The following is a 25404-nucleotide window of genomic DNA, read 5'->3' on the forward strand; positions in this document are numbered from 1 at the left end:
TACATAATGTCCGGCACTAGATTTTAGGATCTTACATCACGCAGTGCTAATCCCCATACTGTTATAGTGCTTCTTGAACTGCTCTTAGTGAAAGACTTATCCTTTACTTATTGTTTTCCTATGCATTGTTTCATATTTTTATTTAATCGGCTGATGATGACCCAGAATAGTGGTCGAAACCGGTCCCGCTTTTAATCAAATAAGAATGTAAAGTTTATATTTCTTATTTTCCTTGTAGTGAATAGATTGAACCACTTTATTTCTTTTTTCAATTTAAAACCAGATATCTTTATTAAATGACCATAGGTCGGGAAACATTTGAAGTACATTTTGTGGTGATTGAGAATAAAACTATTACATGCCAATTTAATGGAAATCTTTTTAGAAAAACTTGAAAAGTATAACCTCCTGCTTCAATACACATTCAGCAACGTTGTTCCATTGACTGTTGCACACGTTCAAAGATCCCAAACCCGTACTGCAGAGAGAACACAGCTGCAAGCACTCAAACAATGAGCTCTTCCTAGAATTACATTGGAGACTCATAAACTCACTTACTCTACTTTAAACGAATGAAAATGTACTGTGTGTTATCACAGCACTACATGGCATATTTAAGAGAATATGTAACATTGAGGGTTTTGCAGAACGAGTGTCATAATTTATATACTTACAGTACAGTTTTTGGTTTTGTTGGTCAATAATTCATTTCAGACCCATGGTTATTTACCAAGAAACTTTTGTTCCAGTCTTTTCTATCATCCCTACAGGTTGGAGTATTTAATTTTGATACACCCTATATATGACAGCACCTCAATTGTTCACATGTAGGCTGAGTAGATCTTGAACCAGTCCTCAGATACAGATAAAAATGCCAAGAATAAAACTCAGACATCTGGGTAAGAAGCAGCCTCTATACTTCTAGACTGGGGAACCAGCAAACAGATTAAAGTAGCACAAATTATTCAGGATTGAATCGGTGATAACAAAAATCAATAATGGTGTGCATTTAAATCAGTCATCTAATTCCCCAGCTACCTCCCACTAATGTTCAGGCTGGCTGTTATCCTCAGTACACAGCAGTATTCCCATCTATTACAGATGAGTGGCAGCAAGAGAGTTTAAATTGTAGGGTTATGGACTTTTAGGTGCAGCACGTTCGTTATTTTCCAGAGCTAGGAAGTAATTGAGTAAAAGTAATCAAATAACATGTAAAGTATACATTTTTACTTGGAATCATTACTGTGTACAAAATGTAAATTTACTACTTTGAACAGAATTGTAACTGTTACATTCTAATAATCTATATATGTTTCATGAAAGCAGAAATTGGAAAAAAAAAGATAAAAATTTCATTTCTACTACAACAGAACCAGTAGCTTCACCAGTGCTGGATGAGGCACTTTCTTACTTCTCCAGGACTTCCAAAAGACATCAAACTTTTCCTACAATATCTGTCACTGCTGGGAATGTTGTTAAAACTAAACAAAGGTATTCCTTCAAGTGCCCCTGCAGAGCAGTTTCTTCAGCATATACCAAGATGTACTTTGGTTTAGCAATGAGAATTTTAAGAACAAATTATTCTGTAAAGAAGTCACTGACTAAAATAAAAATTATGGGAAAAAATTATCTTACGTGTTACACTTAGTGATGATAGCCATTTAATGTCTCTATGCTAAAAAAAAATTAAAAAATTGAAGTAATATATTTTTCTCTGCAAACTTCGGAATCATTCCAACCATGTGCAAAAAAAACAAAAAACAAAAACAAGAAACCCAACCAATCAGCAATCTCCTTAAGACCGGCAATCTGTAAAGTACAGTAATTGTAATTTTACTGATTATTTGTTGAAAAGTAATTTGTAAATTAAGTGAAATATTTCTCATTTACCTGTAATTCATCCCAATTACTTTTTCCTTGTACTTTCTTTCTTTTCACTTTTTTAATAAAATGCTTTACATCGCTCCAACACAGATAGATCTTCTGGCGATGATGGGATAGGAAAGGCCTAGAAATGGGAAGTGACTGTGGCCTTAAGGTACAGCCTGGTGTGAAAATGGGAAACCACGGAAAACAATTTCCAGGGCTGCCAACAGTGGGGTTCGAACATACTATCTCCCGAGTGCATCTTGTACTTTTCCCATCACTGCTGTTTTCTTACGGATTGTACCGGAAGGCACACCCCAACGCCGCGAATTCAAATCTTGCGGCCAAAAAACTCCTCTACAGGAGAAACACTGAACTTGAAGCTAGATTTATTTAAACCTTTACTCAGAAGATGTCACTACTGTAAATTTGTTATTGTGAATTTTCCAGTACTGTGCGAGTTTCAACTTGTTTTTGTTTCCATTCATAAAGAAGTTTGGACATTCTCTCATAGATGTCACTGCTAGAAAACTATAATCATGCACCCTGGTGCGAAGTGAAACAACTTTGTTTTGAGAAGTTTTGTATTCATAAGGTTTTTTTTTTTTACTAATCAATGTTCATTTATTTTTGGGTTGGCAATATTTATCTTTTCTTTCTGCCAGCTTTGAATCCACTTTACAATGGTTGAATCCGGCCAATCCCTAATTTTTGTAATTAATTTCCAACCAATCCTGGATTTCTTCTTCGACTTTGAGTGTAAATTTTGAATCGTCCAATAAAATTGAGAGGGTGTGGCCTGATTATTCATGAAAGGTCTCGAACTTTCCCCTAGGGTTTATAAACTGCGGATTTTCACGTCTCTTGGCCATCTGATCGTCATCTAACTTAGTGTGTGTGTCAAGCAGGAGGCGGGAAGGCGCCTCTTCCATCAGGCAGCAGTTCTTCAGCAAGGTAATGGCCGTTTAACATCTTTATTTCTTGCTAGCTCTGCAGTTTAACCCGAGGGATAGGTCCGAAACCTTAACTATGTAACCAACTTCTCTAAAATACAAGTTCTACTGGGTAATGTAAAAAATTTCATAAAATCTCTAACTGTAATTCGGGGATAGAGAATGATTTACCCTCTCGAGCTCCCCTTCATATTGGTTTGAGGTGACTACGTTTTGTAACTGATTTTCTTCCTTTCCGTAATGTCTTAAAATTTCTTTATTATACGTGTCACCTCCATGGTTTGGGAATAGCCCTTGTTTTCATCAGCCTAGTGCCCTTTAGGTTTTAAGTGTTCATGTCGAGGAGCGCAAATATTTGCCTCCTTTCATTTTGTGTTCGGGCCATTTAGTTACCTGTTATTGCTTTCACACGAAGGCCCTATAGGTTGGGTATGATATACCCCTGTTTCAATTTGTAAGTTGGGCCATGGAAGGCCAAAAGGTGCAAGATATTTTTGGTGTTGCCTTGTATAAGCATGGAAAACTGAGAGCATGTCAGCTCTTTTCTAGTGTTGTAAATGTGCCTCTGGGAGGCTTGATATTGTGAGTACGGAGCTAGTGCTCCATTGTATTGAGGGATTTCTGCCCTTGTCTAAATTTGTGCCTTTGTAAATTTTGAGCTGAGTGCTTACGAATTTTGAAACGAGGGGCTGGAAGCCCGGATTACTAAACAGTCACTAAATTTTGGATGTTCTTGCTATGTATAAACTTTGTCATGGTACCGGGTATGTCATTGTTATCTCATTAAGTGAAAAGTTGTTAAACTTCTGTTGTTGATTTTTGAAATTACAAAGAAATATAACCTTTGTTAAAGTTTTAAATCACTTCATGAATTTGTAGTTAGACCCATTCACCCCGGCACCTTCTTTCACATTTGCTGGTCCACGGGTAGCCCCGTAACACGGATTATTCAAGATATGTATTTTAGGGTACAAAATGAGGTAATATACCGTAAATGCAATACGTTGCACCTCTTTGCACCTTTGCATAAGATTAGCACATTTCTCCCCTTTTCACTAATCTCTGACACTTCAGCAGCTTTTCCCTGTGTTTTAAAAAGATGAGACAGAAAAAAATATTTTCACTCTTCTTAAAAAGCTTTTTTAATCACATATCTTTATGGTACTTTATAAAGCAAATCGTGCACTATATAATGGTATATTTACCATAATTGTAGTGCCAGTATTATGCAAGATAATATAGCAAAACCCCACAAGAGGAAACACAAACGTTGACAAAACAGTTGTGTCTGTTCACCAGTTCCATACAAAGTCCCATCCAGTTGATGAAGTGGGCTCAGAAAAAGAAAGAAATTCATTTGTGGGTGGGAGTTTATTCAAATCAGTATCTCTTAGTATTTTCAGGGTTTTGTGATATTTTTTACCAGGAATAAGTTTATCATAAACTTGGCGAAGGTAATTCCGCTTGCTGAGTGGTTTGCCTCTCTGTATGGATTGTTAACCTGACATCAATATTCGTTCTCACCATTATTGTCGTGTTTCATCGGTTTATTAGAAATAATTTGAGCACAACTCTTATGTAATGAAATGGGGTACTGCTTATTTTTGTTAAGGAGACAAAGCATTTCATTCTGACCTTGGACTCTGTGGTGGATAGATGGTCTCTATAGTTGGTCAAGTTAATGTTTTACCAGCCCGAACTAGACCATATTTTTCACTATAAAAACATGCTGAAAAAGAGTAAGTTGTATGTACTTTCAAAAGAATTCAAGATATAATTGATCAAAACTGATGGTATTACTCTTTGATGTAAAGACTTCTGTCGATGAGATACATCAAAGAAACTGAATAAACCAGCACATCCAGCATAGCAAATATGCAAAGAACATTGAACTTCAAAAGTAAAAAACCTAAGCAATTTCCTTGATATGTACATTCTCGTCAGGATTTGAAAAGCAGTAGTCAATGAATTCAGTGCAGACCTTACTATGGCATTAATCCAGCTAAGCATTTTACTAGGAGGCAGACAGAATGGTCTCAACATGAGAAGTTGAAGTTGGAATTCAAGAGGACAAATCTGGCAAATATTCATTTGAGGAGCCTCGTTTCAAAACGTATTAGATGCACTTGAGGCCAGAATGTGCTCCGATGAATTTTCCCGCCAATTATGATATGCTGTTTAACACTGTTGAGTTAGATCAGATCATTTTGTATTCTTTCCCATAGGAATTTAGTGCTGAAAAATATGATTTGGATCAAATTGTAGTATGTGCTCCACAGCGAATGGTTCAAAACGTCTTATGTTGACAACATGTTTTCCAGTCTGCATTTATCCTGCTCTTTTGTTGGCTGTTCCTGCAATTTTTATGTCGTTTTACATTGTGGTGTTGATTGCATGCCCATGCATTTTCGATCACAACAGAGGGCTACTTACCCGTAGGAGAGCATCCAAAAGGAAGTAGAAAGTGAATTAGAGTTGTGAAAATTAAAAGACAATGTGATCAAGAAGCTCGGTAAGTAAACAGTCTTGATGAATGTTACAAATGATTATTATCAGTGAAATTTGTAACATCATTGTTTTAAATGTGCTATTTGCATGGGAAACATTGCATAAATACATGTTTTCATACATTGCATAAGCTTTCCTTCCCATAGTTATTACTAGCCCTACAGCAACGTGAATGATAACGTCTTTTTATTTTAGGTAGTCTAATCGAGATCCACATTTAAGTATTTTGAGCCACCAATGCAATCACAAGGAAGGCAGATTCAAGTGTGGGAGCATCCCAGTATTCTACCTGGCAAAAGCAACAAATATAGTTTAAAACGTACCAAACAAAGTGGAACAAGATTGCCGACCAAGTCATATGATGGAAGTTTCATCTCCGAAACCATGAAGAACTGGAAAGCATTACACAGGAGAGCACAGTCAGAATTCCACTGCTGTGTCGTATGAGGTGATTTATATTTTTGTTTGTTATATTGCTACTAAATTTCAGGAGAAATTGCTATGCTGCCATGTTATTATTGGAATGCCATTATCTGTAGTAAACAGTCAATTATAATGGGAGGGGGCTTTACCCTAATCTTCCATCTGTTTCAAGGAAAATGTTAATATTATTACACAGTACAACCAAACACATAAGAATACAATGCAGCTGATGAGTTTAGGTATTTGAGTTGTTTGTCTTTCTTTCCTAGGTGAAAAGTGGTGATCAAGCAAAAGTGGTCTACCCAAAATTCATTCAGAAATTGTTTGGGATAATCCAAACCAGGATTAAGGATTAATAATGTATCCAAAGCTGTTAAGAATGGTGAAGGTGTTCGAGAGAAGAGAGGCAGGAATAGAAACAGTGCTCTGTTTGCTGCAAAGAAAGAAAAGATAACAGTTTGTTTCTCAGTTAATCACACTACAACAGGAACAAAAATCAGAGATTTTATCTACTAGCAGAATTATACATAAACATACTCCATAAATACGAGTGTTCCCTATTGGAAATTGAAGGGTCTTGGTAGTTTCAGAGCAAGCTGGGAAGCAGTCCACCAATGAATGAGCAAAGATCTCTACAAAGAGCAAATAACCCTTATGTTAACAACACAAGAAAACTCAATAAGGAAGGTATAAGTATAGAATGTCTTCTGAATCTTGGCCTCACAGATCCAAGAGACAGCTGTCTCTTAGCTGGCTAGAGATCCGAACCAAACTCAATAGCCCACCACTGTCGAGTATGGTTGCGTGACATAGACTTGCTTTGTTCAGTTGACCGATCAAGACTGGAAATAGAATCAGGTTGGCACACTTTACTTTTAGTCATTACAAGCACTTAAAATAAAACTGCCGACCTGATCAGGCATTGGCCATTGTGTAGCCTTTTGCAGGAGATATGGCGCGGGAACTTCAAGCCACACTGTTTGCTTACTTTCACTATGTCAAAGTTTATTGCGTGTTAGTGTCACTGAAAATGAGTGATTGCTTAGATGCAACCAGGGAGCTGGACGACTGCAGACCCAAAATCAAACTTCATAGCCCGCCGCCCCAAGTGCGGCCTGTGGGGTACAGACTTGCTTTGCTCTGTTGGCCGGCCAAGACTGGCCACCAACTAGAATTTCTTAGGCCACCGAACACGGGCTCTCACCCAGCATCACTGGGAACAAATCCCTTCACCGTTCATCACATCTCGCTACTGAAATACACTGCAATGTCAAATACCTAATTTGTTCGAATTCTCCATTTTAACTTGGTCATTACTATGTAAAATCATACACAGACCCAATTGGGCCGATAAGTAACGTCATATATTGCGTCACTTTCTAAATGTTCCATGCTGCGTAGCCGACCAAAATAGGTGACAGCATTACATCATAGGATTACCAAAAAGCCTCTTGAGATACCGTGGTCAACTTTTTCTGTGCTAGAATGTGTGCAGTTAGTATAATAAGTATAATTTCACATTACATAGCAACCAGCTGTTGTCAGCCTGGTCAGACCTATACTGCTGGTCCGATCAGACCCCCATGGCAGCTAACGTGTTAATTGCACAGTTGAGGTACAAACTTTTGTCAAAATTCGCCAAATCTGTGGAAAAAAAAAAAAAAAAAAAAAAAAAAAGTACTTGAAATTTTCATCAATGATGCTTGGGAATATTTGTTCAGTTTTTTTCATATTTCCCAACAGTTGACTTGTTTGATTTATGTCCCTTCATAAATAACTGATTCAATATGCAAACAGTGTCCAGTGTGACATATAATTATTGTTAAATTAAAAAATAACATACAAAACATCAGCAGCGCTACATCAGTGAACAATAATATAATTCTTCTGTCTGTCTGTCTGTCTGTCTGTCTGTCTGTCTGTCTGTCTGTTTGTTTGTTAGGTCATCAGCCTAGAGGCTGGCTGGATCCCCAAACAGCACGACCAAAGGGACAGACAGACATAATGATAAACTATTATGCCTTTTAGCATTCAGTCTGGAAGTCTCTGTGAATTTACTAAACGCCTCCACAATCCTCTACTTGTAACTACTCTGTGGCTTCATTTAGTTCCATACCTCTTATCTTTAAATCAATAGAAACCGAGTCTAACCACTGTCTCCCTCTAGTTCTCTTACCCTCCATGAACGAGTTCATTATTCTCTCAGGTAACCTATCTTACCCCCTTTCGCCACATATGGCCCCACCACCAAAGTTGGTTTAGGCATACAGCTTCATCAACCGAGTTCATTCCTAAATTAGCCTTTATCTCCTCATTCTGAATACCCACCTGCCATTGTTCCCATATGTTTGTACCAGCAATCATTCTCGCTACTTTTATGTCTGCTGCTTCTAACTTATGAATAAAAGCTTTCACTCCTATACAACAAAGTTGGTCTGAAAACAGACTGGCGTATAGACAGTTTCGTCTGGGAGCCAACTTCTTTCTTACAGAATACTGTTATTCGCAACTGCGAGCTCAATGCATTAACTTTGCTGCACTTTGATTCAATCTCTCTCACTATACCACCATCCTGGGAGAAGACATCCTAACTACTTGAAATGATCTACGTGCAACAGTTGTGTATTCCCAACCTGACATTCAATTCTCTTAAGTTTCTTCCTTACTGACATCACTTAATTCTTAGAAAAGCTAATTTTTGTATCATACTAATTGTAGCTACTAGAGGGGAGAAAGAAGGGAAAGGTCAGATTAGACTTGCAGACAAGCCCCTGGAAGTAGTGGAGACGTTCAAATACCTGGGGAGTGAATTAATGGAGAATGCTCGACTGGATGCTGAGATTAGTAAAAGGATTCAAGCTGGAAGTTGTTTCTATCATAGTGTAAGAAACATGTTATGGGACAAAGATGTGCCAACGGAAGCAAAGGATATTATGTACAAGATGTATTACGTACCCATAACAACTTAAGGAGCAGGAACTTGGACAATGACAAAGAAGGATGAGAGTCGAATACAGACAGCCGAAATGAAGTTCTTGAGGAGTATGACACAGAAGAGTAGAGGAGACAAAATAAGGAATGAGAAAATCCGGGAAGAAATTGGAGTGGAAAAAATGAATGATAGAATAGAGAAGAGCCGACTAAGATGGTTTGGGCACATAAAGCGAATGAGCGACGAAAGAATGCCAAAAAAGGTGATGGAAATGCAAACCCAAGGAAGGAGAGGCCGTGGACGACCACGATTGAGATGGAAGGATACCATCGAACGCAGCATTATAGAAAGAAACCTGGACTGGGACAGAGTGTTGGAGGAGGAGTGGTGGAAAAACTGAAGAAAGTGGAGAGGAACCATATTTGCCCCTACCCGGCTACAGCTGGATAAAGGGAAATTATGATGATGATGATGATGATGATGATGACTAATTGTAGCTACCTGTATTTCCATGTTCCAAAATATTAGATTGCAGGCTTTCAACAGGCTGCCATTAAGGCCGTAATTTTTTTTTTCTTTTTACAATTTTGCTTTACGTCGCACCGACACAGATAAGCCTTACAGCGACAATGGGATAGGAAAGGGCTTGGAGCGGAAGGAAGCGGCGGTGGTCTTAATTAAGGTACAGCCCCAGCATTTGCCTGGTGTGAAAGTGGGAAACCATATAAAACCATCTTCAGGACTGCTGACTGTGGGGTTTGAAATTATTATCTCCCAAATACAAGCTCACATCTGCGTGACCCTAACCGCACGGCCAACTCACTCGGTCCCATTAAGACTAAGTTGTTGACATAGGCCAAACTGCTTACTTCATTTCCACCGAACTGAATCCCACCCTGCAACTTTAAAACTTTCAGCAGATGACCCATGTAAATTATGAACAACAATACAGCCTTGTCTAACCCGTGTAAGTAGAATATAGGAAAACCTTTTTTCTCCCTATTTTGCTTTACGTCGCACTGACACAGATAGGTCTTATGGCAACGGTGGGATAGGAAAGGGTTGGGACTGGGAAGGAAGCGGCCAAAGCCTTAATTAAGGTACAGCCCCCAGCATTTGCCTGGTGTGAAAATGGGAAACCATGGAAAACCATCTTCAGGGCTGGCGACAGTGGGGTTCGAACCCACTATCTCCCAGATGCAAGCTCACAGCTGCGCATAGGAAAACTAGAAGGAACAAGATGATATTCAAATAGTTATTGAGACAATATATGTTTGCTGAAACAAGAACTCATTCTAACATCAGTTCTCACTGCAGCGCAACTGGAACCACAAAACCATTAGATGTGCTAAAATGAGGGGTACTAGGCAAGATGAGGAGTAAGGTAGTTTGCCATTGCCTTAAAACAATAATCACCACCACCACCTTTCCTCACTTGCCCAGAAAGTGTCACTGTAGCATGACTGACCCCGTACGCTGCATCCTTCATAACATCCAGATGCACAAGTCATACTCCAAATGTCATAACTTGGCACGATCCATAGGTCACGATCTTCCATACTGTCGCAGCCACAAATGAGACCGAGACTTTGGTGGAAGCTACAATTTGCTCTGACCTGCTCCAAGAGATAGAAGTAAACACACACATATCTGCCAACTTTTAGAAATCAAAAATAAGATGATTTTTTAAATTCTTGGGCTTCATCACATATATTGCGCCATGGTTTAGGTGAAAAAGGATAAAAGGCATACATATCTAAAGTTACAATGTGAATTGACCATTAAATTTAAAATCATAAACTAAGAAAACATAAAAATAGTTACAAGAAAATGTACCTAATCAGTCTCATTTATGACACATATATACGAATAATATTTGTATCACACCGACACACACAACAAAATGCATAACAGTTTCCTGTTATTAGATTGTAAAATGAACAGAAATTTAATTTTATAGGTATTTCTGAGCATCTGAAGATAACGTTATATGTTTTTGGCCATTATGTGAAGAGAAAATACCAGAAACTGTCAATGACAACTCCCTGAATTACATTCAACTCATTAAAATTATGAAGTAAGAATGAGTACAAATGCACTGAAATACACGAAACTACCAATACTAAACAGATCCATATGTCTCATACATTATTAACAAACGACTTTGTACAGGGGGAAAAGTACACAACAAGAAAAACACGTGGTCTACAACTCCAACGAAAATACACACAGAAAACGATGTTAACAGTGCCCGATCCACACAATAACAATCACATTCTTTCATCTCGATTAAATTAGTCGCTAGCATGCGCTAGCCTTTTTTTGCTTGTAGGACGATTGCTGTCCTGCATCCCCAGCTGTAAAGCACACACACTGCTGTAATAAGCGGGAAACACAATACACAGCGGCGACTGACAACACACTTGTGAAATAAAGCATCAAATAAATACGCTTGAAAATGAGGTTGGATAAATTGCACAAGCACATAGGAATTTATCCTTTATCTCAGGGGAAGAGTATTGACCGTACTGGAGGCTATATTGGTCAAAAATAGAAGTAAAAATAAAACGGAAAATCGGAAGAAGAGTTAAAAAATGGAAAGTTTCCAGGTAAGTTGGAAGGGTTGGCAGGTATGCACACAGCATCAATCAGGAAATGGGAATCACCACAATTTTCCTTCTAGGTTCTGTACATTCATGCCAGTTATTTCTTTAAAATTTCATTTCAACACTCAACTCAACAAAGAGATGAAAAAATACACAACTTAAAATTTAAGAATAAAGAACTTCAGTTATTGGTGGCAAACTAACTATTCATATTAACCTGTCCAGCTGAACTTCTTTGGCTTTCTGTATTCGTTCGAGGATCACTTCTGGTTCTGGATCAGTCTCATGCGTCTTACCCCAGCCCAAAACACGGGAGAGGTCGTTGCCAGTGCCTAGGGGGACAATGGCAACAGGCGGTATGCGCTGTAATAAACACACATCATACACGTTAATACACATGCCCAGGGAGAAAATCTAATCTACGATGTAAGAGAGAAGTGATACGTATGAACATTAAAAAGAGGAATGCTAGGTGTTTGAGTGTGTGCAAGTTTACAAAAGAAAATATTTATAAAATCCTCCTATCAATACAATTCAAGTCATCTGTTAGATGAAGCAAAGTCTATACATGTTTCAGCCTAATCTCAAGGCCATCTTCAGTAGTAAAACAATGATTACATAATATACAAACAAATTAAAAAACGTAATGACGTGAAGTGACAGTGATCATGATTAGTGAGTTAAAAACACATTGAGGTGCAAAGTCCTCTCGTCTAATACATCTTGCTGACTGTTAAATAAAACACTATGCTGAGGAGTGTAGTGAGACCGTCAATACTACGAATAAAACGTGTAACATCTGTAATGAGAAAAAAGGAATATATGAGTGGATGAAGAACAAGTTAAAAATGATGTACCAAAAGAAAACTCATATGACTTACTTGTAACAAAAAAGTTGTCGTCTCGAATGGAGATGACCTTGTCGGTCTCAAGGTCATCTCCATTACATCATTTTATGTCGCACCGACACAGATAGGTCTTATAGCAACGATGGGAGAGGAAAGGCCTAGGAATGGGAAGGAAGCGGCCATGGCCTTAATTAAGGAAAAGCCCCAGCATTTGCCTGGTGTGAAAATGGGAAACCATGAAAAACCATCTTCAGGGCTGCTGATAGTGGGATTCGAACCCACTATCTCCCAGATGCGAGCTCACAGCTGCGCGCTCCTAACTGCATGGCCAACTTGCCCAGTGGTTTATGTTTTAAAAAGAAATGTAATATACAGGATGTACCAAAACTCTATGGCAAAAATTTAGGAATGGATTCCTCACATAGAGAGAAGAAAGAAAGGTTATGGCAACATGGGTCTGTAAACTTATACTTACAGATTTATTCAAACTTTGTGACACAAATTAATGTTAGTAATAATTTACATGTCCTGTTTGTTGCAAAAAGATTCGAGACACCGGTTACAATTGTTACATAAGTAATCATGTTGTGAATGAATCTGATGCGAGTCTTAAAATACCTTAGCTCTCACACATGATATCCGTTCATCTTTCAGCTTAGCTGTTTCCGATAACACATCTGTGGTTTTCAGTCTGTTTAACATGTCTGGTATCTGTGATTAGAAATTGTGGTTTGTAGTCTGCCTACGTAAGTAAGTAAGTAAGTAAGTAAGTGAAGTTAAGTAGCTGTAGCCATATGTGATTTGGTGCATGTGTCTTTGTGGTTGTTATTATTATTATTATTATTATTATTATTATTATTATTATTATTATTATTATTATTATTAAATCTCCAAAAGTGCTGTGAACCCTATTTTACCATAAGGTATGTTAGGGTTGTAGTTTATACAAAATATACAATTTCTCTGATAAAATTCAATACATAAACAGCAAATATAGTCATGAAAAGAAATGGAAAGATAAAAGTATGATATATACAATCCTCAATACTAGAGTACTAATATTTAAAATAGTAGATCATAATATATACAATACATATGTTAAACAGCTAATAAGTAGACAATATCAAATTATACATGTTTAAATACAAAGTCAATAAATTCTGAAAATTGAAAAGTGAAGCATTTTTTATAAAATATGAAATTGAGTGGTTTTTCGAACAACTGCAAGTTAAAACGTGCTCTCTCAAAAGCAGGACAGTTGAACAGAATGTGTTCTACAGTTTGAATGTCTTCAGTGCAGAAGCACAGTGAGCCATTTTGTGTTGGAATTTTGAATCGCTCGAAGTAAGCATTGAATTTACCATGACCTGATAGCACTTGAGTTAAATGAAAGTTGCACACGATATATTTACATCCCAGTAATTGTAATTGTGGTTTGCAGGCTGCTCTGAAGTGCTCATGTACACGAACGCAGAGCTTGCGAGCATGCATTACATGTGCGGTTTGGTGGATGGTAATACACTGAAGGCATGTGGCTTGTAACAGGAACGATATCCAAGGTGCAGACTGCCTGACCGAAAGACATTTGAAGGAATACACTGCCGCCTCTGTGAACACGGGAGTTTCGCACGTCCACCAGGATGATAAAGATGTTGATTCCCATAGGGAACCTGAAATATTTGTTCCAAATGAATAAATTTATAATACCAATACAGTTGGTCCGTTATTGGACATTATAAATTTTCCAGGTAACTCATTCCTGGTTGCCAGCATTTCACTCCAGTGTGCTAAGTTGGTCTCATCAGTTGTTAAATAGCACCTACCAAGACGCATGGCTAGTGCATACCATGGAGGCCACTGTGTAGGCTACTTAGAGCCACCGGCAGTGCTAATGCACTATGATAGACTTTGTCTCATTAAAAAAATATAATGCCTGCCTCGCCATCAGATAATAAAGATGTTGATGCCCATAGGGAATTATACATCCACCAGGAACCGAGGGATGTTCAAGCAGTACAACCGTTGAGGAGGAGGAGGAAGCTGTACTCAACGCTGTGGATGAAAGTCCTGGAATCAGCACTAGGAGGTTAGGCTTGCAGAGGAATAGGCCAAACATGACTATTTGGAGACTGCTACGAGAAAACCCATTGTATCCGTAACATCTGCAGCATGTACAAGCCTTGTCTCCTGCGGATTATCCTGCAAGAGTAACGTTCTGCCGGTGGTTCCTACAACAATGCAGCATGACGCCTAACTTTGCAGCTTCTGTTTTGTTCACAGATGAAGCGACATTCACAAGAGACAGAATACAGAATTTCTATAATCAACACGTGTAAAGTGATACAAATCCTCATGAAATCATCCAGTCTTCTCATTAACGGAGGTTCGCCATTAACATCTGGGCAGGCATTGTTGGTGATTACTTGTTGGGACCCTACGTTCTTCAGAATACGCTTACTGGACAGAACTACACGAATTTTGTGCGTACTGCATTGCCTGATTACTTGGAAGACATGCCACTTGCATCCTGTCGACAAATGTTTTTCATGCACGATGGTGCTCCCGCACATTTCAGTCTGCCTACCGGCAGTTACATGAATACCCCATTTTCATGAGCACTGTATAGGTAGAGGAGGACCAATTGCTTGGCCACTATGCTCTCATGACTTGAAACCCCTGGACATTTTTTTTGCTATTTGCTTTACATCGCACCAAAACAGATAGGTCTTATGGCAACAATGGGACAAGAAAGGCCTAGGAATAGGAAGGAAGCGGCCATGGCCTTAATTAAGGTACAGCCCCCTGCATATGCAAGGTGTGAAAATGGGAAACCACCCTGGACTTTTACCTGTTGGGACACTTTAAGTCTCCCGTGTATGCGACTCCTGTTCCTGATGAAGCAACTTTATGTGAGCACATTGTGACAACCTATCAGGCAGTACGCACTACACCAGGCATTTTTGATCACGTGCGAAACTCCATGCGACGACGAGCGGGGACTTGTATTCAAGCTGAAGGTCGTCACTTTGAATTTGCTGAAAGTGTTTCAACTGCCGTTATAAGTGTGCAGTGTAAATGTACAAAAGTTTGAATAAATCTTTTTAAGTATATGTTTTTGGACCCTCTCTATGTGAGGGATCTATCGACAAATTTTTGCCGTCGAGTTTTGGTACACCCTGTATAATAATGGTGTTCGCTGATATAATCACGGCATATGCTGCAATATCAAGGGAACATTTTCAGTCTGTGGCATCATCTCCCGAGAAAAGGCTGCAAATATCTAATGCCATTGGTGGTCAACATTTCAAAAACACAATAAAATAGAAACATTAGTGTGAGGATAAATAATTGAGCAAGTTCTTTTGTAACATCTTCTAATTAATTTATGTTGATTGCTTTTGCAATAATTATGTCAACATTTAACCAATGATTAACCTTTTCACTGCCAAGTTTTGAATGACCAGGCAAATCCTCTGGGCTGTTTTTTTTTTTTTTTAAAGGAAGAAGCAATTTTACATGTAAATTTGTACCAATACTATTAATGGAATGCATATGTTCCCCTCAGCCCAATTATATTTTACAGCACATTTTTATGGCCAGATGCCCTTCCTGATGCAAACCTCAGTTGAGAAGATAATGAATATGAAATGAATGACGGTTCATGAAACTAAGTAACGAAGTGGATGGAATCGGCTGTGGCTTATGAATAGGGACTGCCCCGGCATTTGCTTGGGAGTGCAAAAGGGAAACCACAAAAAACATTCTCAGGACAGCTGACGTTGGGGTTCGAACCCACTCGCCTGCCGAATGCAGATCTTGGCTCCATAGTGGTATGCATGTTAACATGCACGGCTACTCTGCTCAGCGATACTATTACTGAAATATAATATAAAATTTTTGACTCAAGAACTGGTATTATCAAGATCATTAACATTTGAGGAAAAGATAATTTATCTGAGGAGGGGGTGACAATTTCATCTGAGATTTATCATTACTACTTTGTCTCGCACTTTCTTGTAGTTCAATATTGCCCCCAATATATTCTCCTGGGGCCGATGACCTTCGATGTTAGGCCCCTTAAAACAACAAGCATCATCAAGCATATACATTCTCCATCTTCATTATCAAAACAAAGCTCTCCAGAATCACTATTTGTAAGGAAACATTCAATTTCTTCATCAACAAGAGATGCATGTATACTAGGGTGTCCCTTATTTTTCAAAGTTTTAATTTTGCAGTGCATAGGTTATTGTTTTATTCATTTGGGCCTAAAACACCCAAAAACAATTTTTTTTCCTTATTTGGAACAGTGCAACCCGTGCCGACTCGCGCGCAAACATGTCCATACAAGTTGCGTCACAGGAGTTGTGCGCTCTCATTGTTATTGTCACTTAGTTTTCGCTTATCGGGTAGCTAGCACGGATTGTTTTATATTTCGAAGATGTCAGTGGAACTAAGGAGCAATTAAAAAAGCATTTTCTTGGTTGGTGAAGTAAATCACCAAATAACAGGCGCAAAATTACCATCTAATCGTCAAGTTCTCGCAGTTCTATTTTTCAACATACGTGAGGTTAAGTTGACTGTTAGTGAAAGCGCAAATCTTGTCATTTGGGAGTGCAATATATTCTGGGAAAAGGCTAGAATACCTACCAGAGCTGTGCCTCATTGTGTTAAGAAGTTAGTGGATCTTTATCAGGTCTGGCGAGAAATGCAAAAAAAAAAAAAAAAAATAATAAAAAAAAAATAGCGAGAAGATTCAGGATTTACATAGGCGCCGCGAAGAGAACTTTCAACTTGAATTAGATAATTTATTTGATATCGCACATGCTGATGCTCTTGAAAGAATAAAAATCGGGTGTTGACAAAAAGTTGGCTGATATTGAAGAAAGGGCCAGGCTGAAAAACTCGCAGAAGATAAAAAGAGACTAATGCAAATACCTTCCACGATCTCATTGGAATCTGCAACTTTTGATACACGAAGACGTAGAAGAACAATCCACAAGCTCTGAAGAAAGCCTGGAAGAATCTCTGCCATCCACATCTCAATCTGTAAGTTCTTTAGCTACATCGACAAGAAGAGGAAGAAAAGATTTTATCACATCTAAATTAGTTGCAACTTTAGACAGATGTCAACTAAGCATCAGAGATTCTGTTTATATAATTCAGTCTGTAGTAGAAGCACTTGGTCTTAGTTCTGACAATTACCCAATCAACAAATCTTCTATTCAACGCATTCAAACCAATTATTATTTCATACGACGAGGAAGAACAACTTCTTGCTGTGCCGAAGTTAGATAACTCTTCCGGCAAAGAGCAAGCGAAAGCAGTGTCAAATGCCCTTCATGACTGGAACCTGGATGATAAGGTACAAATAATGTGCTGTGATACAACAGCATCTAATACAGGACGTTTGAACGGAGCTTGTGTGCTTTTAGAGCAAAACTAGAAAGAGAGTTGTTACTCTTTCCTTGCCGCCATCATATTTATGAACTGGTGCTCAAAAGTGTGTTTGAATCAAAGATCCAACAAATCGCTAGCAGTCCTGATATTCCGCTGTTCAAAAAGTTTAGAGACAACTGGAAGAATATTAATCCTAGTGCCATTGAACCATGCACTGATTTTGTCCAACAACATCTCTGTGAGGCAAATATTTTTGAATTGGTGACTTTTTTTACAATGAGCTGGCAAAATCAACTGTACGAGATGATTATTGCTTTATTGTTTTTCTGGGTGGAGACATTAAAAATAAAATAAAAATCAGACCTCCTGGTGCAATGCATCAAGCATGATGGATGGCAAGAGCTATTTACTCCTTAAAAATATGTTTACTGAAGTTCTAGTTTAAAATGATCGCTAAGGACAAACAAGCTCTACAAGATGTTTGTTTATTCATTGTGGCAGTTTACATGAAGCCCTGGCTTGGATGTAGTTTGGCGATAAAAGCGCCAAATCAAGAGTTTTGTTTTTTAAAGACCTTAAAAGATTACAAGAAAGTTGACAAGGTGATTTCCAATGCGTCTTTAAGCAAGTTCAGTCAACACTTGTGGTAGATGTCAGAGGAAATAGCCATCCTTTCAATTTTTTATAATGACGTTGAGCAGACTAAGGAAACATTACAGAAAACTTACAAAAAGAAAGCTTTGGTGATTCCGGAAAGAGATATGTTCCATTGAAAGAAGAGATGTCTGGCTCTCTATATGGTACATAGTAGACTAGTAGTGTTTAATAATCTGGTACCTAATTTAGAAATTTGTTTTATTTATAGGCACTACAAGTATTTTTTATCTAGTTTCAGGAAAATCTTTGAGTGATTTTGTTTCTGTCAAGAGTAAAGATTTATTTTCACGACTGAAACTTGACAGTGGTTTCCTTCAAGAAATTGTATCTTCATGGAAAGACAACGTGGCGTTTGTGGAAGCTAAAAAGGAAGTTTCTACCTTAAAAGCAGTTAATGACACAGCTGAAAAAGATGTTAAACTAATGAGACTTTCATGGTTTAATTACCGCAGATGAAGAACAGAAGTAGTTCTTATTACACTGTGTGCAAGAACATAGAAAAATTTACCCAGGCTGTAAAAAAAGAGACTTTGAAGAGGCAATATCCAAATGAATAACTATAAAAATTGTATCTTTTTTGTTACTTACAAGAAGAGCATTATATAAATTTCTGTTTTCATTTATATTTCTCTAAAATAATTGTTTTGAGTGACCACCTACACCTACATTTAAGAGACCCTTTAAACAGCTATTTTCTAAAACTTTTAGGCCCTGTCGGCACGGGTTAAAATTAATGTACGAAGTTGAAATTCTGTACTTAGGTAACTAATAGACTAATAAACACAGTAATGAGGTATGCGTTTCAATAAATGAAAAAAAAAATTTTTTTTGCCCTTTTAAGGGACACCCTAATATATACTTCAAGAAGCCATGATGCTCCACTCCAACGAAGCTGAAATAACACCAGATCGGTTTCAAAACATGCAAAATGGAGTGGTATATCTACCATACAGAACATCTTCAAGCATTTCCATGGAATTTCAAAGCATGACACTACTGTATATCTCATTCATTTATGAGATCGGTGAAGTACATATTCAACCAAAACATTGGCAGACAAGGCACAGCGTTCAATAACGTATATATATGGGTTTGACACTGAATGGGTTAACTGAGGACAGAGAAACAGTGAACAGTGTAATGGCCTTACCATATAAAGAAATATTCTTGTTGCCCACAACATCTCTAAAAGCAAAACTGCCGTCAGTGTTATAACAAACAGACGATACTGTTCCTGTGTGCAGTCCACCCTGAACATTTCCAATGCTGTCTAATTCTGACATTCATTTGCTTTCCTCAAAGAAGCGGTTCAGTTTTGGGGTGTTATTTTCATTTTTCACTTCCGATGTACAGTATTCTTAAATCAGTGACAAAGCTTTAATTCTGTTCCTTTGTAACTAATACTATTATTTCATTTCATTCAGAAACATAAAACTTTGCTGTCCTGTGCAGTGCCCGCTCTTACCCACTACAAATACAAATTGAAGTATCATTGATATAACAAAAAGTAATTTTCTGATGTATGAATTACACGTCTGAGGTCCCAACAGTACTTTTCTGCTAATGTCAGAAATTATTATAGTTCCATTTAAAAAAAAGGAGAAGTTGGTATTGATGATGATGATGATGATTGTTGTTTAAAGGGGCCAACATCTAGGTCATTGGTCCCTAATGGTACGAAATGAGACAAAATGGAATGACAATTTAAAAGTAAAAATTTCATCCACTGACCAGAATTCAAAAAACGTGATTATGAAGAATTAATGGATGAATATGAATTTAAAACAATCAGTGGCTCCGACCTGCAATGCCTCACCTTTCCAGAAACTATATGACTGACCAAGGGACCGCTTCCAAAGCACAATCCTGAATCGATGATCCTTGTCTAAAAGAGTTCAATATCCAGGTCAATGGTCCCTAATAATGGCACTTATCGTTAGTAAAGTAGAAGCATGGTATTTCTCAAGTAGCTGTACTAATCAAAGGTAGTGCAAACTCACGGTGTTCCAAACATTTTGGTACTACTCACAAGTATTGTATGTCGTACAGGAAATGCAGACCTATGCTGTTCTCACATAACTGCGTCATTCGTAGGCAACGCAAACCCATGGTGCACCTCACATGGGTGTACTAATCACAGGGACTCATACTATCCCATGGTGCTCCTCACATAGTGGGTACAAATCACAGGCAACGCCGACAAACAGTGTCGCTCATACAGTGGTACTAATCACAGGCAATGCCCAGACCCGTGGCATTTCTCACTTAATGGTACAAATCACAGGCAACGTAAGCCCGTGTTGTTCCGCATATAGTGGTACTAATCACAGGTACTAGAAACCCAGAGGCAACCATTCTCTGCTGCTACTAATCACAAAGCTACTGTGTACCTAACATAGTGGTACTACTCTCAAGTAAAGGTGACCCATGGCTTTCCATGCATGATGGTACTAATCACAAGTAGTTTCATGGTTCTAATTCAATCCTCCCTTGGTCACCCCTTTTAGTCGCCTCTTACAACAGGCAGGGGATACCGTGTATGTATTCTTTGACTGCGTCCCCCACCCACACGGGGTAGACAGAGAGAATAAAGAAGAAAAAAGATCCGTCACTTCGAAAAATGAAGTAACGGATCAAGAAAGGCAAGGGCCAAGAAGGGGGTGAAAATGAAAGACTCCCTAGGTCTCAAATGCTCTAATACCATCGGGGTCGGAAACAAACAAGAGTTGACCAAGGGAGGTCGGACAGGATAGATGAAAGTGAGGGGCCTGGCACAAGTAAGTGGAAGCAATGCCACTCAGCTAAGGGCCCTGTGGTTGCCAACCCACGCTCCCAAGTTGCAAGCCCCTGAGGCCCCTTTGGTATCAATATCTCCATTATTAATATACCCATGGAAAAAGTAGCACACCGTGTCACAAGCCCTTTTAAAAATATGAAAACAGAATATTGATATCTTCAATGGATTAAAAGGTATTTTTTTGTACTATTTAGAAGTTTGTGTTAATGCCTGCACATTCATAACCTGTATCTGGTAAATCCATTCCACTGACAAAAAAAGTTAAGCCCGTAGAAGGAGAGGATGAAATGAAAAGGAACTTCATGTGTTGAGAGGTTATGCTATTTTATTTCAGTGATTACTAAATCAAGTGAAATGTACAACGAAGTTAGCAGTACGAGCTCACTGCTGGTCCATTATCAGTAGGATGTTGCACCCCCTTGGGCCTGGATGCAAGTAATGATTTGGTTAGGAAGGGTATCAAACAGGTGTTGTATCCTCTTCTGAGGCAAGTTGGCTCACAATGCTTGTAATTGGCCCTCAAAATCCTGGATATTGGTACTAGAATGGAACTGATGTCCAAGCTGGTCTCGCGTTCTATCGGGGACAGATCAGGGATCTTGGCAGCCAAGGGAGTACCTCAACACATACAGGCAGTTCATAGAGACACGTACCAAATGTGGACGAGAGTTATCCTGTTGAAAGATGGTACCAAGATACGTACTATCTCATGAAAGGTAACACATGAAGATGCAGGATATCTGTGACATAATTTTGTGCCGTCAGACTTCCCTCACCGAGCTTGATAGCTGCAGTCACTTAAGTGCGGCCAGTATCCAGTATTCGGAAGATAGTAGGTTCGAACCCCACTGTCGGCAGCCATGAAGATGGTTTTCCGTGGTTTCCCATTTTCCCACCAGGCAAATGCTGGGGCTGTACCTTAATTAAGGCCACGGCCGCTTCCTTCCCAGTCCCAGCTCTTTCCTGTCCCATCGTCGCTGTAAGACATATCTGTGTTGGTGCGACGTAAAGTCAATAGCAAAAAAAAAAAGAGTTCCCTTAATCAGTACCAGAGGTGACTTGAAGTCATACCCGATGGCTCCCTACACCATGATGCTAGGAGTAACACCAGTGTGTCTCCCAAAACATTGGCAGAATGTGTTATCTCCCCTTGGCGCTGCCATACTCACAGATGATAGTCATCTGAGGTAGTGCAGAACTGAAATTCATGCAATGTCACTCCGCCAGCAGTCCATGCTTCCCCAGGCACGGCACCACTCCAAACGTAGCTGTATGTATTATGGTGTTAATGGCAACCTATGCATGGGACAGTGATTCAGAAGACTGGCAGCTACTAGTCTCCAACCAGTTGTGTGAGATGACATGGGATGTTGTAGCAAGTCCATTATTTACACCCAGATGGCAGGTCCAGATGTAAAGGGTTTATGATATACTTGGCGCACAATATGCCGATCCTCCCTTGGTGTGGTCAGACTTGGTCGACTGGATCCTTGACAATGCAAGGTTCCCCCCTCACGTTCCCATTCAGTCCAACATTGGGCCAATGTCGCATATGAAATGAAATGGCGTATGGCTCTTAGTGCCGGGAGTGTCTGAGGACATGTTCGGCTCGCCAGGTGCAGGTCTTTTGATTTGACACCCGTAGGCGACCTGTGCGTCGTGATGAGGATGAAATGATGATGATGAAGAAGACACATACACCCACCCCCACCATGCCAGCGAAATTGACCAGTAATGGTTAAAATTTCCAACCCTGCCGGGAATCGAACCGGGGACCCCTGTGACCATAGGCCAACACGCTAACCATTTAGCTATGGAGCTGGACAATGTCGCATATGAATGCCCCACATACCTGGATATTGCACAATTAGACCAGTCAGTGCTCCGATGCTATGCACGCCCCTTATGTACTCCGTCAGACTTAAGAACAAGGTCACGTGGTGACAACACTAATGCACTCTGGTAGCTGTTTTACCTATCACAGATCATTGCAACTAACCATTTACAAACCCGCCAATGGTATGCATGTGTACGATATTAGGTTAACACTAGGGACCATGACTTCCAGGTGCTTAACTTTTTCTGTCCTTGAGTGTAATTAGCATATGTGGATTCTGTTTCATGTTTGAGAGCCCTAATCTGTTGTATCTCTTTCTGTATTTTGACCAGTTTGTCCAATTTGTTCTGTTTGTAAATACCATACAAGCTATACAAGGTAGCACAGTAGATATTATTTAGGGGTTGAAATCCGTTAAATATTCCGGCCTGATTGCAAAAACGATGACTAGTTTTGAGCTTTAGAAAACGTCTACCCTAAACAACGTCTACGTCGATTATGAACTTCCAATGCATAAACAATGTTCAGCCAGTGTTTAGCTAGACGCCATTTAAAGTTTCAATATTGGTGCAACTCTTTGCTTGTCACAACCAATGAAATTCGTCGGTGCAGGCGCCAAACACTAGTCACCTGTCGTCTTCCTGTTCATTACTCAAATATGGCCAAGCATGAGCACGACTTTCTCACAGATAAGAATATCACTTTCGATGGAAATAAAATCTCATAATATTATCATCACTAAAGCGGCACGCTACCGTACGAGAAAATATAGCTTTGATTATAGTGTTGTTATGGCGAGTGTAATCTAAATAGTTTCTGCGATGGGAAGATGGAAGTGTAGTACTGTGTAAACAAATGAGTTGTATGGGCCATACAGATGTAGCTTGCATTCTAGAGATCGTACGTTCAAAACGCACCATCGACAACCCTGAAGATAGTTTTCCGTAGTTTCCCCATTTTCACATCAGGCAAATACTAGGGCTGTTATTATGGCCACGACTCTTCCTTACCAGTCCTTGCCTTTTCCTGTCTCATTTTCCAAAAACTTATCCGAATTAGTGCGACGATTATCTGAAAGAAACTAACACACATACACACGACCTACTTTTTAGTGTCATTATTATGTGTGCTTACTTGGCAGTAAATGTAATATCTGAATCGCTTCCGGTTGATGTATGTGACAGCTCGCTGACGATCGGAACAAATTATTCTGATCTGGAAGTAGTCGATGTAACCTGTAATTCCATGGAAATTATCCGAAATATAATAAAATATATTGGATGCCAAGAATTACTATAGTCAAGTTGACAGTTACCGGACTTTCCCTTGTGTCATATGTTTCATGAGACATAACCTCTAATTGTGGTGCACTCCTAAAAGTTGAGGTCAAACAGTGTTCTCGGCAGTGTTTAAACATGGCAGATTGAACATCGGTTTTAGAGAGTGTCCAAGTGATAAATAACTTTTTTGCAATGCGACAGCCATACTCAGAAACTGTTTAACCGTAAACATATACTGTGATAAGAACCAACGGGACCCCCAACTGCTCCCAGAAACTGAACCAGAGGGGGATTTTTCTTTCTTTTTAATCTCTCATGCATTGGTCAGGATGCTGAAATGGATGATAGAGGCTTAGACAGAAGGAAAGAGGATTAGATGTAGACCAAGAAAAAACTATAAAAGCTAATTTTAAAAAAAAGCAGCTGGAATTGATAAGATTTCTGGGGATATTTCGGATAATTTCCATGGAATTACAGGTTACATCGACTACTTCCAGATCAGAATAATTTGTCCCGATCGTCAGCGAGCTGTCACATACATCAACCGGAAGCGATTGAGATATAGTACCATATCAGAAGGACTTATTTTATTACTGTTTGCTTCAAGGAGCTATATCAAATGAATGGAAAGATGCTATAGTAGCCTCAGTGTACAAAGGAAAGAGTGATAAACATAAAGCAGGTAAGTTTTTATTTTATTTACAAGTAGCTTTACTTCGCACCGACAAAGATAGATCTTACGGAAATGATGGGATAGGGAAGACCTAGGAGTGGGAGGGAAGCAGCTGTGGCCTTAATAATTAAGGTACAGCCCTGGCATTTGTGTGGTGTGAAAATGGAAAACAAAGGAAAACCGTATTCAGGGCTGCCGTTTTTGGGGTTCGAACCCAATATCTCCCAAATGCAAGTTCACAGCTGCACATCCCTAACCGCACAGCCAACTCGCTTGGTAAAGCAGATAATTGCAGGTCAGTCAGCTTGACATGTGTTGAATCTGAGGTCTAGGAAAGCATTCTTTCTGATTATATTTATATTAGACATTTACTAAATTACTAACTGGTTTGATAGAAGGCAGGTCAGGTTTCAGAAAGGTTACCACAGTGAGGCTCAACTTGCAGGATTCTAGCTAGATATAACAGATATTTTAGATTCCAAAGGTCAAATGGACTGTATTGCTATTGACCTATCCAAGGCTTTTGACAGGGTAGATCATAGGAGACTACTGAAGAAAATGAGGGCTATTCCACTATATAAAAGATTTCGTGAATGAGTGGCTAAATTTAACCCTTAGAGGGAG

At 39.0% G+C, this 25404-nt stretch overlaps 1 protein-coding gene across 2 annotated transcripts in view; it reads right to left on the reverse strand.

The window, feature by feature from the left end:
• Dgkepsilon (diacylglycerol kinase epsilon) overlaps positions 1–25404 on the reverse strand; it is a 225774-nt gene that overhangs the window by 93694 nt on the left and 106676 nt on the right. For both annotated transcript variants that reach the window (XM_067150428.2, XM_067150427.2), the window contains one exon: positions 11506–11651. In XM_067150428.2, the coding sequence (XP_067006529.1) occupies positions 11506–11651 (146 nt within the window). The remainder of the gene's footprint in view (positions 1–11505; positions 11652–25404) is intronic.

Source organism: Anabrus simplex, chromosome 6 (genome assembly GCF_040414725.1).
Source record: "Anabrus simplex isolate iqAnaSimp1 chromosome 6, ASM4041472v1, whole genome shotgun sequence".
In the NCBI taxonomy this organism is placed as follows: Eukaryota; Metazoa; Arthropoda; class Insecta; order Orthoptera; family Tettigoniidae; genus Anabrus; species Anabrus simplex.